The following is a 17,865-nucleotide window of genomic DNA, read 5'->3' as shown; positions in this document are numbered from 1 at the left end:
TATTTGGCAGGAATATCACAGAAGTGATGCTGTGTTCTACTCACTATCCCAAGGCACATAATTTTTGTTTGTCCCATTACTGATGATGATCACATGTAACTTTGCTCAGTTACAGTGATATCAAACAGGCTTTTCCATTATATAGGTGCTCTTTTCTTTCAACCTTGTAATAAGTATTTTTGGAGAGAAGCACTTTGAAACTATATAAATATCCCATTTGTCATCAGACTTTTAATTTATGCATTTATTAATATCAGAATGTACTCATGAATTTCTGTTTTTTTTTAATGGGTTATAATCTAATACTATTATTATCTTTATGCTCCCTTGTCCCAGATTTGGCCAATGGAAACCCCTTCAAGATGACTGCTCTGTCCTTTTAAGATATCCTCTTCATTCTGTGAGCACTTCCTTGCTTTCTGGCACAGCAAAATGTTCCAGACTCATGTTTTCAATTCTCATGTCTTACCCACCCCAGTAGCTGGTACTAAGGTATGCGCCACCATACCTAGCTAATTTTTGTATTTCTAGTAGAGATGGGGTTTCGCCACGTTGGCCAGTCTTTTCTCAAACACTTGAGGCTGAGGCGGGCCTCAAATGAGCCACCCAAAATGCTGGGATTATAGGAGTGAGCCACTATGCCCAGCTTGGAGTAAACCATTTCCTCAGGGAGCCTCATTCCTTTAAATGAAGAATAATATTTAGAAGTTAATATCTTGAAGCTATTGTAGTTTCACTGTTCCTAGATGCTCTCAGTGAACAGGGAAAGGGACTGTATTTATGTATACCCATGTACACACATTTACATCTATATTTTGTATCTTTTTTTTTTTTTTTTTTGCTTTGTTGTCATCCAGGCTGGAGTGCAGTGGCACCATCATAGCTCACTGCAGCCTCGAACTTGTGAGTTCAAGTGATTTTCCTGCTTCAGCCTCCTGAGTAGCTAGGACTACAGGTGCACTTCACCACACCCTTCTAATTTTAATATTTTTTTGTAGAGACAGGGTCTCACTATGTTGCCCAGGCTAGTCTTAAACTCCTGGTGTCAAGCAATCCTCCTGCCTTGGCCTCCCAAAGTGCTGGGATTACAGGCATAAGCCGCCTTGCCTGGCCTATCTTTTTATATATAGTAGAAGCCATGAGTTCATGCCGGTACATCCACTTCCAATACAGTACCACAGGCTTCCATATTTGTAACTCCCTTCTCTGACAGAAAAACCTGGCTCTCATTATCCTTATTATGTTTACTTATTTGACCAGTCCTCCATTATGTAATACAACCAGAACTATTGTTCTTGTATAAGACCTTTCATTTCAAAAAATACGAAAAAAAAAAAAAGAAAGAAAATTAAAACAAAAAGGGCTGGGCATGGTGGCTCGTGTGTATAATCCCAGCCCTTTGGGAAGCTAAGGCAAGAGGATCCCTTGAGGCCAGGAGTTCAAGACAAGCCTGGGCAACATAGTGAGACTCTGTCACTACAAAAAACTTTAAGAGCCAGATGTGGTGGCACACACCTGTAGTCCTAGGTACTCAGTAGACTCAGGCAGGAGGACTGCTTGAGCCCAGGAGTTTAAGGTTACAGTGAGCTGTGATCATGCCACTGCTCTCAAGCCTGGGCAACAGAGAAAAATCCTATCTCTTAAAAAAAAAAGTAAAACAAGCAAAGAAAAATTCCTACATGCTTCAGAGGAACACATAGAATTCAGAATTTATGTAATATATCATTCACAATGTCCAGCATACAATCCAAAATTATGTGGTCATATGAAGAAGCAGGAAAATGTGACCCATACTCAAGAGAAAAGGAAATCAATGGTAACTGACCTCAAAATGGCATACATAATGGAACTGGCAGATAAGAATTTTTATAAACCATAATAATTACACTTCTATAATTGAAGTTATAGAAGGAAAAGGGTGGGAGAATGGAACAGAAAAAATATTTGAAAGCATTTAGAGAAAAATGAAAAGGATGTAAAGGAAAATATGCTTTTAATTAACAAATAGAAAACCTCAGCAGATGAATTAAAATGAACTAAATGGAAATTCTAGAACTAAAAGTTACAATATCTGAAAAAGAAAACTCATTAGATAGGCTTAACAGCAAATTAAGATGACAGAAGAAAGAGTAAATGAACTTGAAAATATGAAAATAGAAATTATTCATTCTGAATATCAGAGGAAAAATGGCGTTTTTGGGAGATAAAGCAACAATGTCTCAGGGAACTGTGGGAAAATGTGTGAAAAGATCTAACACATATAATTGAAGTTATAGAAGGAAAAGTGGGGGGAAAGGAACAGAAAAAATATTTGAAGAAATAATGGCTGAAAATTTCTTAAGTTTGGTGGAAAACATAACTTTACAGATTTAAGAAGTTCCATGAACCCAAGTGGGATATATGCAAATAAAATTACAGCTAGGAATATTATGGTCAAACTGCTGAAAGCCAAAAGTAAAGAGAAAAATCTTGAAAGCACTTAGAGAAAAGGAACACATTACCTATAGGAAAGCAACAATGCAAGATATCACTGATTTCTCATCAGAAACAATAGAAGACAGAAGACAGTGGAATGCCATCTTCAAAGAGCTGGAAGAAAAAAAAAAAACTGGGCCAGGTATGGTGGTTCATGCCTCTAATACCATTTTGGGAGGCTGAGATGAGAGGATGGCTTGAGGCCAGGAGTTCAAGATCAGCCTTGTCATCAAAGCAAATCCCTCTCTCTAGAAAAAAAAAAAAAAATTAAGAAAAAAACCCTGTAAACCCAGAATTCTATATCTAGTAAAAATATCCTGTAAGATTGAAGACAAAGTAAAGACATTTTCAAATAAATGAAAACTAGGAAAAGTCCCTCAGATAATTGCACTACTAAAAATGCTAAAGTTCTTTAGACTGTAGGGAAATGATACCAGATCAGAACTCAAATGTTTATGAAAAAATGAAAAGCACCAGGCCAGGCACAGTGGCTCACACCTGTAATCCTAACACTTTGGGAGGCCAGGGTAGGAGGATCACTTCAGCCCAGGAGTTTGAGACCAACTTGGGCAACATAGTGAGACCCCATCCCTACAAAAAAAATTTTTTTTTTAATTAGCCAGGCATGGTGGTGCTTCTATAGTCCCAGCTACTTGGGAGGCTGAGGTAGGAGGATTGCTTGAGCCCAGGAGGTTGAGGCTGCAGTGAACCATGATTGTGCCACTGCACTCCAGCCTGGGCAACACAGTGAGATCCTATCTGAAAAAAAGAAAAAAGGCACCAGAAATGTTAAATATATGGGTAAATAGAAACTACTATTTTTTCATCTTAATCTTTAAAATACAATATGACTATTCAAAGCAAGAATTAGCATTGTATTGTAAGGTTTAAAGTATATGCAGATGTGATACATATGACAACTATAGTATTAAGCTGGGAGGGTAGGAAATGGGCCTAAATGGTTGCAGGCTTTCTATATTTTATGTGAAATGTATGATTTTAACTCTAAGAAGACTGGAAAATTAAAGATGTATTTTATAGTCCCTAGAACAGGGAGAAATAGACAAATCAACAGTCATATTTGGAGATTTTAATATTCCTTTTTCAGCAACTAAACAACTAGTCAAAAATTAGTATATCCATAGATCTGAATGACATTGTCAACTACCTTGATTTAATTAACATTTATTAAACAGTACACTTGAGAACTGCAGAATACCTAGAAGCAGCTTTTCCACTCCTTATTGAATCTCCCCCTGGTTCTGCTCACCTGCCTTCACTCCTGCCTCCACCACGTCCATCAGGGTGACCCAGAAGTTCTACAGGGTGTCCACCTCTGGCCCCGGGACCTTCAGCAGCCACTCCTATGTGAGTAGGCCCAGTGTCTGCATCAGTTCCTCAAGCTTGTGAGCTTCTCCCAAGTAGGCAGTAGCATCAGTGTCCAGGGTGTCCTGGGTGCCAACGTGGGTCTGGGTGGACGCTATGGCCGAGATGGTGGTTGTAGGAGGCATCACAGCCATCATGGTCAACCAGAGCCTGCTGAGCCCCCTTAAGCTGGAGTTGGACCCCAACATCCAGGCTGTGTGCACTCAGGAGAAGGAGCAGATCAAGACCCTCAACAAGTTTGCCTCCTTCATCGCGGTTCCTGAAGCAGCAGAACAAGATGCTGGGGACCAGATAGAGCCTCCTGCAGCAGCAGAAGATAACTTGGAACAGCAAGGACAACATGTCCAAGAGCTACATCAACAACCTTTCGTGGCAGCCAGACACTCTGGGCCAGGAGAAGCTGAAGCTGGAGGCAGATCTTGGCAACATGCAGGGGCTGGTAGAGGATTTCAAGAACAAGTACGAGGATGAGTTCAGTAAGCGTACAGAGATGGAGAATAAAATTGTCCTTATCAAGAAGGATGTGGATGAGGCCTACATGAACAGGGTAGAGCTGGAGTCTCACCTGGATGGCAAACTGGTAAGATCAGCTTCCTCAGGCAGCTGTATGAAGAAGAGATCCGGGAGCTGCAGTCCCAGATCTCGGACACATCTGTGGGACTGTCCATGGACAACACCCACTCCCTGGACACGGATGGCATCATTGCTGAGGTCGAGGCCCGGTATGAGGAGATCACCAACCGCAGCTGGGCCCAGGCTGACAGCATGCACCAGATCAAATATGAGGAGCTGCAGACCCTGGCTGGGAAGCACCAGGATGACCTGCGTTGTACAAAGACAGAGATCTCCAAGATAAACTGGAACATCAGCCGGCTCCAATCTGAGACTGAGGGCCTCAAAGGCCACAGGGCTTCCCTGGAGGCCGCCATTGTGGATGTGTGGGGAGCGGTCCGTTAAGGATGCCAATGTCAAGGGGTCCAAGCTGGAGGCTGCCCTGCAGCTGGCCAAACAGGACGTGGCGCGTCTGCTGCGCAAGTATCAGGACATTGACCCTGGACATTGAGATCACCTCCTACAGGAAGCTGCTGGAGGGTGAGAAGAGCCAGCTGAAGTCTGGGATGCAGAGCATGAGTATCCATATGAAGACCACCAGGGTGGTCTGAGCTCAGCCTACAGGGGCCTTACAAGCCCTGGCCTCAGCTACAGCTTGGGATCCAGCTTTGGCTATGGCAGGGGCTCCAGCTCCTTCAGCTGCGCCCACTTCTTCAGGGCCGTGGTTGTGAAGAAGATCGAGATCGCGATGGGAAGCTGGTGTCCCAGTCCTCTGAAGTCCTGCCCAGGTGAATGGCCACAGCAGCCCCACCCAGCCTACCCCCTCCTGTGGCTGCCCCAGAGCCTGTGGAGGAGGCCGCTGTGCAGGGGAGTATAGGGAACAGGAGACCCACCTGAGGCTCAGCCCTAACCCTCAGCGCATGGGGAGTTTACTGCCTGGCAAGTAACTCCCTTGCCCATGACTCCAGTTACAAAACAATTAATCACTTTTTCTTCCTCCTAAATAAAGCCTGAGCTAGATCTGCAAAACAAAACAAAACAAACAAAACCAACAAAAAACAACACACATACATCTCAACTACACATGGCACATTCACCGAGGACACAAGTCTTAATCCTTTTAAAGGGATTACAGTCATACAGACTGTGTTCTCTGACTGACTGAAGTGCAATGGAATTTGACTTCAATAACAAGTTAGCTAAAGAATTCCTGAATTCCCCCAAATATCTGGAAATTAAACACTTATAAATCACCCGTGGATCAAAGAAGTCACGAGGGAAATTATAACTGAATTATAATTAAAATAAAACATCAGCATTTACGAGATGCAGCTAAAGCAATGCTTGCAGGAAAACTTATAGCTTTAAATGTTTATAATTAGAAAAGAAGAAAGGAATAAAGTCAGTCACTAAAATTTCACCTTAAGAGGGCAGAAACAGAGCAAGTTAAGCCCAAAGTAGAAGGAAGAAGCACTTTTGAACAAGTTCTAGTTTCACTGTGTTGAAACTAGATGTCTGCCTCCTACCCTATAACCCAGTAATTCCATACCTAGGTATGGATTCAAGAGACATGAAAGCACATGACCACAGAAATACTTGTGCAAGGATGATCATACTGCAGTCTAATCATGAGAAAAACAAACACATCCCAGTTGAGGGACATTCTACAAAATACCTGACCAGTACTTAAAACTGTCAAGATCATCAACACAAGGAAAGCCTGAGAAACTGTCCCAACCAAGAGGAGCCTAAGGAGACAAGATGACTAAATGTAATATGGGATCCTGGAAGGGATCTTGCAACAGAAAAAGGACATTAGATGAAAACTAAGGAAATCTGAATACTTAGATAGTAATAATGTATGAATATATGTTCATTAATTATAACAGATGTACCATACTAATATAAGATGTTAATAATAGGGGAAATTGGGTGTGGGGTATATGGGAACTCTCTGTGCTATCTTTGCAATTTTTCCATAAATTTAAAACTACTCTAAAATTTAAAAGTTTGTTATTTTAAAAAAGAATATCATAGTAGTTTGACTTATAAATAGCCCAAGCTGGAAACAGTCTAGGTGTCCATCAACAGGAGAATGGATAAACAAACTGGGATATTCATATGGAATACTACTTAGTAATAAAAAAGAATGAACTACTGATAAACACCACAGAATGGATGTATCTCAAAACATTATGTTGAGTGAAAGAAGCCTGAGGCAAAATAATGTATACCATATGTCTGTGTGATTCTGTTTTTATGAAGTTCTAAAATAGGCTAAACTAATCTATGGTGGAAAAAGTCAAAACAGTAGTTGTCTCTGGAGTATGTGGGTGGGAATTGACTAGTAAGAGATGTGAGGGAGCTTTTCTGGGATGATGGTAATGTTCTGTATCTTGATGCATGAGGAAAATGCATGAGGATGCATGAGGATGCATGAGGATATGCATGAGGATATGCATTTTTAAAAACTTATAGAATGTTACACCTAAGATCTGTGCTTATCACTGTATGTAAAATTTACCTTTTAAAATCTTGTAAACAGATACTGAATTTTAGTTAATAATAATCATGCTGAAATGTTAGGACTGAGGTAGACTGATATCTGCAACTTATTTTGAAATGCATCAAAAAAGCTGGATCGATGAATGGATTGAGTGGTGAATGGGTGGAAAGATATGTGATATTGCTGCAAATGACATGATTTTATTCTTTTTAATGACTGATTAGTATTTCATTTTATATATATTTACCACTTTTAACTGTTTTTTTCTATGTGTTCAACAGTGTTCATAATAAAATATTGGGGGAAGAATAAAGAATATATGAAATTATTTCTAATGGGACCCACTTTTTACGTATTGTTCTTGGTGTAAGTAGATCTCTGGCAGAAGGTTTTTAGAGTAACGTTGCTGCATCAATATTTTTTTTTCATTCTCCTTGAAAGGCTTTTAGTCAGAGTATAGAGAAAGAGCAGTCTTGCTCTGAAAGAGGGATTCTGCTGCTAAGTTTTCTGAAATGGTATCCCTTATTAAATTTGAAATGCTCAAACCTGTAGAAATGTGCCCTAAGTAGCTAATATTTATAACCTCTTTCTTTTCAGATATACAAACAAATGTGGAACTCAAAAGCACTCAGGAGCAGTCTGTGCCCACAGGTAACATCAGGTCTTTTCTCTCTGGAAATATGCCTTTGCTAAAAATACCAAAGTAAGAAGATCATGCTTATTCTGGTTACAGTAAAAATGCTATGGAAATGTGTGTGTGTATGTGTTTTTAATATGGTTGTCTCTTGCTGATGAAAAAATAACTCATCCGTTTAGATCATGTAAGTTCTTTAGCATCTTAAGGCCAAACATACGCTACCTAATGTTGATCACTGTTTGTTTGTTTGTTTTTAATTTTTCAGCTGATTGCTCTGAAGACAGTTTTTGTTGAATAACATAGTAGCTTGTATTTGAACGACTTGCGATTTTTACTCTAGAAGAGTAGTCTGCAAACTTTTTTGTAAAGGGCCAGATAGTAAATATTTAGATTTTTCAGGCCACATATGGTCTCTGTCACATATTAATTTTTGTATGTCTTACAACTCTTAAAAAATGGAACAACCATTCCTACCTCCTGGGCTCACACAGAAGCAGGCTATGGTCAGACTTGTGTCTCAGGCCATAGTTTACTAATCCCTGCTCTAGAATAAATTATAAACATTTATAATAATTTATTTCCTGAAAATAACTTCTGTTTCCCTCATTGATGAACTCACTGTGTGAATCAAAGCTTACATTATATTACAAAATTTAATTTATCACTGAAATGCCTTTTTGTGTTACTCTAAGTTGTAATCACATGTTTGGTTTTTTTTTTTTTTTGAGATGGAATTTCACTCTTGTTGCCTAGGCTGGAGTGTAATGGTGTGATCGTGGCTCACCACAACCTCCGCCTTCCGGGTTCAAGCGATTCTCCTGCCTCAGCCTCCCAAGTAGCTGAGATTACAGGCATGCGCCACCATGCCTGGCTACTTTTGTATTTTTAGTAGAGACTGGATTTCACTGTGTTGGTCAGGCTGGTCTCGAACTCCCAACCTCAGGTGATCCACCCGCCTTGGCCTCCCAAAGTGCTGAGATTATAGGCATGAGCCATTGCGCCCGGCCAATCACATCTTTTAATTGAACCTAAACCTCATATTAATTGTTTAGGTGTCCACTATATTTTAGTCATTTCAGGCTCGAGAAAAGTGAACCATTGTTTAGAATGGTGTCTTAGAGTTCACAGAGTATACATTATAATATGCAGAAATTAGAAACTTTAGATATTCATAAATCAAACACTGAGTCCATGGTGATCACATTTTCAGGGGCTCTTAGTGATGGGTTTTATGAAACGTGTTTCTCTTTCGCTCCCGCCTGTTTGGTCGTGGCTCTGCAGAAAGGAGTATCACTGCAGAGCTTCTAGTTACCTCCTTATTTCAACCCAGCCTCAGTGCCACGGGAGTCAGTGTCTTTGACTATTTTTTGTGTTAATGGGAACTCAGCAAATATTTTGTTGAAGATTGGGAAGGAGTTAGATAAAAAGAGGGTAACTTTTTAGTTCATTTCTTCTGCTATCCTCTTTGTTAAGCTACTATGTTTGTATGTGAAACTAATTCCAGTTACATCGTTCCTTTTTCTTCTAGTATTATCAATATTTATTATACATTTCTGTTAAACTTATTTTGTAACAAGTTTGCTATTTATTTAAGCATGCTTTTATTATGTCTGCTCCCTTTCACTTATGAACTTTCATAACACTTTGTATTTCCTTTATTTAATCCCTTGTCTGAGCCTACTGTGCATTAGAGTTGTGGACTTCTCTTATCTGTATCTCAAAGTATGAGCTCCTTGAAGACATAATGACTTATTCATATCTGTAGCCTTGTCAACATTTAGTAAATGTTCAAACAAATAAAGAAACTTGGGGTCCAATATGTTTTCCACAGAATCACATTTATAATGTGAACAGAAGGGAAAAACAGAATTTGGCATACAGAAAGCTTACAGTTCTTCCTCCTAGGAAAGCATCTTTCCCAAATTAGGTTATACCAGTGTTTGCAGGCTTAGTATTTCTGGTCACTGCTTTGTCATAAATAGCAATGGCATCCTACTGAATATCGTGAGATATACCAGTGGAGAGAGAATTTTTCTCCAGAAGGAACCAGAGTGCCCTTTAACTCAGATGAAAGAAATATTCAAGAAAGTTGTGTGTATTCAGAGGGTACATGAACCCTGGGCATATTTCTTTTTCTTTTCTTTTTTTTTTTTTGAGACGAAGTCTTACTCTGTCATCCAGGCTGGAGTGCAGTGGCACTATCTTGGCTCTCTGCAACCTCCACCTCCCAAGTTCAAGTGATTCTCCTGCCTCAGCCTCCCGAGTAGCTGGGATTACAGGCACACACCTCCATGCCCGACTAATTTTTGTATTTTTAGTAGAGATGGGGTTTCACCATGTTGGCCAGGCTGGTCTCGAACTCCTGACCTCAGGTGATCTGCCCACTTCGGCCTCCCAAAGTGCTGGGATTACAGGTGTGAGCCACTGTGAACCCTGGGCATGTTTCTAAACCTCAAGAGTTTTCATGTGGCCGGGCACGGTGGCTCACGCCTGTAATCCCAGCACTTTGGGAGGCCGAGGCTGGCGGATCACAAGGTCAGGAGATCAAGACCATGGTGAAACCCCGTCTCCACTAAAAATACAAAAAATGAGCCGGGCGCGTTGGCGGGCGCCTGTAGTCCCAGCTACTCAGGAGGCTGAGGCAGGAGAATGGCGTGAACCCGGGAGGCGGAGCTTTCAATGAGCCAGGATCGCGCCACTGCACTCCAGCTTGGGTGACAGAGCAAGACTCCGGCTCAAAAAAAAAAGAGTTTTCATGTATATATCCCTTTTGGGTATGTGTGAGGGGGTACTGTCTGTCACTAAAGGATTGTGTGAAGCTGAAAGTTAATTGGAGGTCTACTTAATACATATTTATAAAAATCCTTTAACATTGAACCACATACTTAAAACTCCTTTTATCTTTTAGAAAGTCCAGCAGTTTTGAATGACTACAGTTTAACCAAATCTCATGAAATGGAAAATGTGGACAGTGGAGAAGGCCCAGCCAATGAAGACGAAGACATAGGAGGTGAGCCGTAGTGTGCAGACTAAATACTGATGGCTGTAGATATTGCTAAGGCTTAGTGTGGAGAGGAAATCAGCTCTCTAGGGAAAACTTGCATTTGTGGGTTTGGTTAGGAGTGATTCTGTTTTGCTAATTTCACAAATATTTGCATTTCATAGTTGTACGTTATCAGCAAATTTTGAGAATTTAAGGTGCTTATCCAGAGTTCCAATTATATTAACTTTACTTAAAATATAATGTTTATTTTACTATTTTCCATTATTAAAGTAATACATGTTTATTGTAGAAAGTTTGGGGTGTTTTCTGACACCAACAAACCAGTTTTCCAGTTCTCCAGACAATGACTTGGTGTCCAACAATTCAATTCAATTTTTTTTTTTTTTGAGATGGAGTCTCACTGTCACCCAGGCCAGAGTGCAGTGGCGCAATCTCTGCTCACTGCAACCTCCGCCTTCCACGTTTTAGTGAGTCTCCTGCCTCAGCCTCCCAAATAGCTGAGATTACAGGTGCCCACCACCACGCCCAGCTAATTTTTGAGTTTTTAAAATAGAGACAGGGTTTTACCATGTTGGCCAGGCTGGCCAGGAGCTCCTGACCTCAAGTGATCATCAAACTTAGCCTTCCAAAGTACTGGGATTATAGGCATGAACCACCATGCCCAGCCCAATTCAATTCAATTCTGATTCTAATTCCTGATGTTTGCGTAGACCCCGCAGGTTACAGGCTCAGTTCCACAATACTGCACAGTACTCTCTCCACTTCAGACACCAGTCTCAAGTACCAGGTCCCCAGATTACCTGCACTTCTGTCTGGCTTAGCTACAAAATTGGGGACTCCCCTCCACATGTTTAATAATTTGCTAGGATGACTCACAGGGCTTGTTACATAACTCATTTATTCATTCCTTTACTCTCAGCTACTCTTCCTCCTTCTTACTGTCTATGCCCAAACTTTCCCACCTTTGGGAGGAACATTAGGTTTAGCCACTGCACTGGTCTAGATCATAGGCAGCAATACTAGTCTAGCAAGTACCTCTCCCTCAGTCAACTCCCATACATATAGGGTAGGGTTACAAAGATACAGAACTAGTGGGCTATTTCTACCACTGGCCAATATATCTGCATTCAATATTAACCCCAATTTTGCCAGATGGGGTAAAGGCACAGCCTGCCTCATCAGGCCCTTAGGAATTCTGACATAAAGGTTTAAAGCTATGGTTACAGTTTCTTGCTTTGGGAATCATCTCTGTTTCTGGCACTTGTAGGTTACAGTGCTGGTCTTGCAACCACTGCCTCTGATAGGAAAGAGAAAGCTGATGTGACGACATAGGGAAGGAAAAAAAGAATAGTCATCACACCAATATCCTCCTCTTTGGCAAGAATTGTATAGTCATATCAGCATCCTCCCCCACCTCCTCTTCCCAATCTACCAGAAAAACAGAGGAATCTACCTAGTGGGAACACTCCCTTAGCTCATGTGAGAGTGACCTCACACTTGTGCAAATGCATAAACCAACCCTTCATGCCTATGCCTCACCCTATTTTAGACAGTGTTTCAATTGGTCCAATTCTCTATCAAACTATTACTCTGAGGAGGATAGCTCTTTGTCCATTGTTTGACATTATGGGCTGTAAGTAGAGTGCTGCTAAGTATGAAGAAATGTGGCCCAGCCGTTCAAATTGGTGCAATATCTTCTGTTCCGGTTCTTTGATGGTACTGACCATTTTTGTCTACCACCAGATAAGCAAAGCCCCATCCAGAGTCAGTGTTTATCCCTGTCAAAACCAATCTGTAGGATGGGTGCAGTGGCTCACACCTGTAATCCCAGCACTTTGAGAGACTGAAGCAGGAGGATCTCTTGAGCTCAGGAATTCGGCCCAGCCTGGGCAACATGGTGAAGCCCCATCTCTATTAAAAAAAAAAAATTATAATAATAATACAAATAAATTAGCCAGGGGTGGTGGTGTGTACCTATAGTTCCAGCTACTTGGGAGACTAAGGCTGGAGGATCACTTGAGCCTGGGAGGTTGAGGCTGCAGTGAGCTGTGATCCCGCCACTGCACTCCAGCCTGGGCAATGGAATGAGATCCTGTCTCAAAAGAATAACAACAGGCAGGCCATAGTGACTCACACCTGTAATCCCAGCACTTTGGGAGGCTGAGGCTAGTGGATCGTTTGAGGTTGGGAGTTCGAGACCAGTCTGACCAACTGGTGAAACCCCGTCTCTGCTAAAAATACAAAAATTAGCCAGGTGTGGTGGTACTCACCTGTAATCCCAGCTACTGGGGAGGCTGAGGCAGGAGAATTGCTTGAACCTGGGAGGTGGAAGTTGCAGTGAGCTGAGATTACACCAGTGTGCTCCAGCTTGGGCGACACAGTGAGACTCCATTTCAGAAAAAGAACAAAAACAAAAATGATTTGTAGCCTTTGGGACTACCAGCATTGGCTCTTCAATGTAATCCACTTGCCAACTATGTGTGGGGTCTTTCCTCTGGGGAATCTTCCCCATAGTCATCTACAGTAGCTGTCTCTCTTATTGGCAGACAGAATAGTTTGTTGCTATTTTGTGCCTCAGGGGGTCCTAGAGAAATATGTCCAGATTCAACCCATCTTCTACAGTGGCTGTAGCACCCTGCAACCTGTCTACTCATTTCATGGACCCACATGCTTACCTCAAACAAGCACACTATGATACTTACTAATTGGTTCTGATCAGCTGGAAGGGGGGTCTTTTGCTGAGCATTGATATGTCCTACTTTAATGCACCCCTCAAATTCCTATAGTGATTTCCATAGGGCTTTGTCCCATATGAGAGTCCCTTTAATATGCCAAGTTTCCGTTGCACTCTTGCCTTACCACATGGACAGGCTGTTGGCCATTGCCCATGAATCAGAAACTGAAACATATGGGCATGTATCACTGCTCAGTTCTTCCATCACTTCTAGGAAAACAACAGATTATTCAGCTCACCGAGCTGATTTGTTTTTACCTTCTTTAATTACAGTTGTGGTGTTCCAAACAGGATGTTGTCCATTTACCTTAAAACTACCATCCACAGCCAGGCATGGTGGCTCATGCCTGTAATCCTAACACTTTGGGAGGCCAAGGCAGGAGGATTGCTTGAGCTCAGGAGTTCAAGACCAGCCTGGGCAATATAGTGAGACCTCGTCTCTACAAAACACTTAAAAATTAGCTAGGCATGGTGGCACATGCCTGTGGTCCCAGCTACTTGGGGGACTGGGGTGGGAGGATCTTTTGAGCCTGGGAGGTTGAGGCTGCAGTGAGCCCTGATCGTGTCACTGCACTCTAGGCTAGATGATAGAATAAGACCCTGTCTCAAAAAGCAAACAAAAAAACCTCCATCCACAAATCAAGCATCTCTCTGTTGGTCAAAGACTACTTTACAGGGCACTGTTTAAGTGATGATAGAATCCAGTAGCTCCTCATATAGTTCCAAAGTCAGTTGTAGAAGAAAAGAGGATCCCTACTCCCGAGTATATCGTCTTTTCATTCCCCAGGTAGCATGATTCTCTATAAACTATTTCTATGTTACTATAGAACTCTTCTGGGCACTGCCCTCCCCATTAGAACACTTCTCTGACATCACCCAAGACTTCATTCATATTTTAGGTTTTAAAATTATTTTTGTCCTTTAATCACAAGGACAATTTCAATTAATGTCCAAGAGCAGGCTAATAATTGCCCCTCAAATGGAAATTCTCTGGTCCAAAATCCAATTGTTGTCATCGCTGGGAAGCACTCACAAGTTTTTGCCATAAGTCATTATCCAACTCTCACACACCAAGCCTAAATTTCCCCTACCCTAAGTCATCCCAGGGCCAGATACCAGTCAACCAGAGACCATCCCTATGCCCTAAAGCCTACCAGAATTATTCAGACTAGCCAATCCTAAACTGTTTACCCAACCCTGCCTTGCCTTTTCCACAGAAACCCCAATTAAGGCTCTGACCTAAGCTTTTTCCTCATTCCTCTTTTCTGTCTCCTGACCAACACTGGTGCTTTCTCCTGTGACCTTGTATAGCACATAATAACCATCTCTCTGGGACCTGTAAATGTGACAAACTTCTTTCCAGGCCTTGTTCTTATTTTCTTTGTGTCCATACTGACTTTACCCTATCATATCTGACATGTACATTCTTAGACATCACTTAACCGAGGCATTTACCATGACCTGGTGTATTAGTCTGTTCTCATGCTGCTATGAAGAAATACCCAAGACTGGGCAATTTATAAAGAAAAGAGGTTTAATTGACTCACAGTTCCACATAGATGGGGAGGCCTCAGAAAACTTACAATCATAGCAGAAGGCATCTCTTCACAGGGCGGCAGGAGATAATGAGTGCCAGCAGGGGAAATGCCAGACACTTATAAAACCATCAGATCTTGGTCGGGCACAGTGGCTCATGCCTGTAATCCCAGCACTTTGGGAGGCTGAGGCGGGAGGATCACAAAATCAGGAGATTGAGACCATCCTGGCTAACATGGTGAAATCCCATCTGTACTAAAAATACAAAAAATTAGCTGGGGGTGGTGGCAGGTGCCTGTAGTCCCAGCTACTTGGGAGGCTGAGGCAGGAGAATGGCTTGAACCCTGAAGGCAGAGCTTTCAGTGAGCCGAGATCATGCCACTGCACTCCAGCATGGGTGACAGAGCAAGACTCCGTCTCAAAAGGAAAAACAAAACAAAACAAAACCATCAGATCTTGTGAGAACTCACTATCATGAGACCAACATGGTGGAAACCACCTCCATAATTCAATTACCCCATGATTCAATCCCACCGGGTCCCTCTCACAGCATATAGGGATAATGGGGGTTACAATTCAAGATGAGATTTGGGTAGGGACATAGTTAAACCATATCATTCTGCCCTAGCTCCCGCCCAAATTGCATTTCCTCACATTTCAAAACACAATCATGCCTTCCCAACAGTCCTCCAAGTCTTAACTCACTTCAACATTAACCCAAACATTAACCCAAAAGTCCAAGTCTGAGACAAGGCAAACCCCTTCTGCTTATAAGTCTGTAAAATCAAAAGCAAGGTAGTTACTTCCCAGATACAATGGGGGTACAGGCACTGGGTAAATATACTGGTTCCAAATGGGAGATATTGGCCAAAGCAAAGGGGATACGGGCCCCCTGTAAGTCTGAAATCCAATAGGGCAGTCATTAAACCTTGAAGTTCCAAAATGATCCCCTTTGACTCCATGTCTCATATCCACATCATGCTGATGCAAGAGGTGGGCTCCCATGGCCTTGGGCAGCTCTGCCCCTGTGGCTTTGCAGGGTATAGCCCCCTTCCCAGCTGCTTTCACAGGCTGGCGTCGAGTGTCTGTGGCTTTTCCAGGTGCATGACACAAGCCATCAATGGATCTACCATTCTGGGGTCTGGAATATGGTGGCCCTCTTCTCACAGCTCCACTAGAGAGTGCCCCAGTGGAGACTCTGTGTGGGGGCTCTGACCCCACATTTCCCTTTTGCATGAAGTCCTGCATGAGGGCTCCACCCCTGTAGCAAACTTCTGCCTGGACATCCAGATGTTTTCATACATCCTCTGAAATCTAGGCAGAGGTTCCCAAACCTCAATTCTTGAATTCTATGAACCCATAGGCTCAACATCACATGGAAGATGCCAAGGCTTGGGGCTTGTATTCTCTGAAGCAACAGCCTGAGCTGTACCTTTGCCCCTTTTAGCCACAGCTGGAGCAGCTGGGACACAGGGCACCATGTCCTGAGCCTGCAAAGAACAGGGGGACCCTGGACCCAGCCCAGGAAACCATTTTTTCCTCCTAGACCTCTGGGCCTGTGATGGGAGGGGCTGCTGTGAAGGTCTCTGGTATGCCCTGGAGACATTTTCCCCATTGTCTTTGTAATTAACATTAGGCACCTCGTTACTTATGCAAATTTCTGCAGCTGGTTTGAATTTCTCCTCAAAATGGGTTTTTCTTTTCTATCACATTTTCAGGCTGCAAATTTTCCAAACTTTTATGCTCTGCTTCCTCTTGAACGCTTTGCTGCTTAGAAATTTCTTCCACCAGATACCTTAAATCATCTCTCTCAAGTTCAAAGTTCCACAGATCTCTAGGGCAGGGGCAAAATACTGCCAGTCTCTTTACTGAAGCATAGCAAACATTACCTTTGCTCCAGTTCCCAAGAAGTTCCTCATCTCCATCTGAGACCACCTCAACCTGGACTTCATTGTCCATATCACTGTCAGCATTTTGGTCAAAACCATTCAATAAGTCTCTAGGAAGTTCCAAGCTTTCCCACATCTTCCTGTCTTCTGAGCCCTCCAAGTCTCTAGGAAGTTCCAAACTTTCCCACATTTTTCTGTCTTCTTCTGAGCCCTCCAAGCTGTTCCAGCCTCTGTCTTTTACCCAGATCCAAAGTTGCTTCCACATTTTTTGGTATCTTTGTAGCAGTACCCCACTCTCTCTGGTACCAATTTACTGTATTAGTCCACTCTCACACTGCTATGAAGACATACCCAAGACTGGGTAATTTATAAAGAAAAGATGTTTAATTGACTCACAGTTCTGCATGGCTGGGGAGGCCTCAGGAAACTTACAATCGTGGCATAAGGTACCTCTTCACAGAATGGCAGAAGAGAGAGTGAGTGCCAGCAGGGGAAATACTGGATGCTTATAAAACCATCAGATCTTGTGAGAACTCACTCACTATCATGAGAACAGCATGGGGGAAACCCCTCCCATGATTCAGTTACCTCCCACTGGTTCCCTCCCATGACATGGGATTATGGGGCTTACAATTCAAGATGAGATTTGGGTGGGGACACAGCCAAGCCATATCACCTGGGTAATGGGCATATTTAGTGTGTGAATCCTGATTATCACAAAGCCAGTTCCACATGGCTTGCATATGAAGCATATCAGCTGCTTCATCTGGGGTTGGCATTGAAAGGGGAAGTCAGATAGTTCCCCTTCTCAAGGTAAATAGACCTTATAATGGCTCTTATCTGGTCCACCAGGTCAGCTGTTCCCTTAGGAATGACCTGCTGTGTGTCTGGATCATGTGTAGCCATCTGTGATTGTTCCATAGTGAGCTGTGGATCCTGTATCAACCCAAACATGCTCTTCCGCTCTGAAGCATTTAAATGCCAATATACTGCCCCTAAATTATTTATTCTTGCAATTCATTTTAGTCAAAATTCTTTAGGAAGCTGATGGTACTGACCTACAAAATAAAGTAACTCTTTTACACTCTACCCCCTGGTTTCAGTAGTTTCTTGGTTTTTCCCTCCCCTACCTGGACTCTCTGTTTG

General features: G+C 42.3%; 1 protein-coding gene across 3 annotated transcripts in view; it reads left to right on the top strand.

Moving 5' to 3' along the window:
- The window catches only part of IKZF3 (IKAROS family zinc finger 3), a 98,852-nt gene that overhangs the window by 23,939 nt on the left and 57,048 nt on the right, over positions 1-17,865 (top strand). For all 3 annotated transcript variants that reach the window (XM_009190514.4, XM_021928308.2, XM_003912943.5), the window contains exons 2-3: positions 7,517-7,570; positions 10,465-10,566. In XM_009190514.4, the coding sequence (XP_009188778.2) occupies positions 10,512-10,566 (55 nt within the window). In that variant the 5' untranslated portion in view covers positions 7,517-7,570; positions 10,465-10,511. The remainder of the gene's footprint in view (positions 1-7,516; positions 7,571-10,464; positions 10,567-17,865) is intronic.

Source organism: Papio anubis, chromosome 17 (genome assembly GCF_008728515.1).
Source record: "Papio anubis isolate 15944 chromosome 17, Panubis1.0, whole genome shotgun sequence".
In the NCBI taxonomy this organism is placed as follows: Eukaryota; Metazoa; Chordata; class Mammalia; order Primates; family Cercopithecidae; genus Papio; species Papio anubis.
This window is presented reverse-complemented; position numbering and strand designations above follow the sequence as displayed.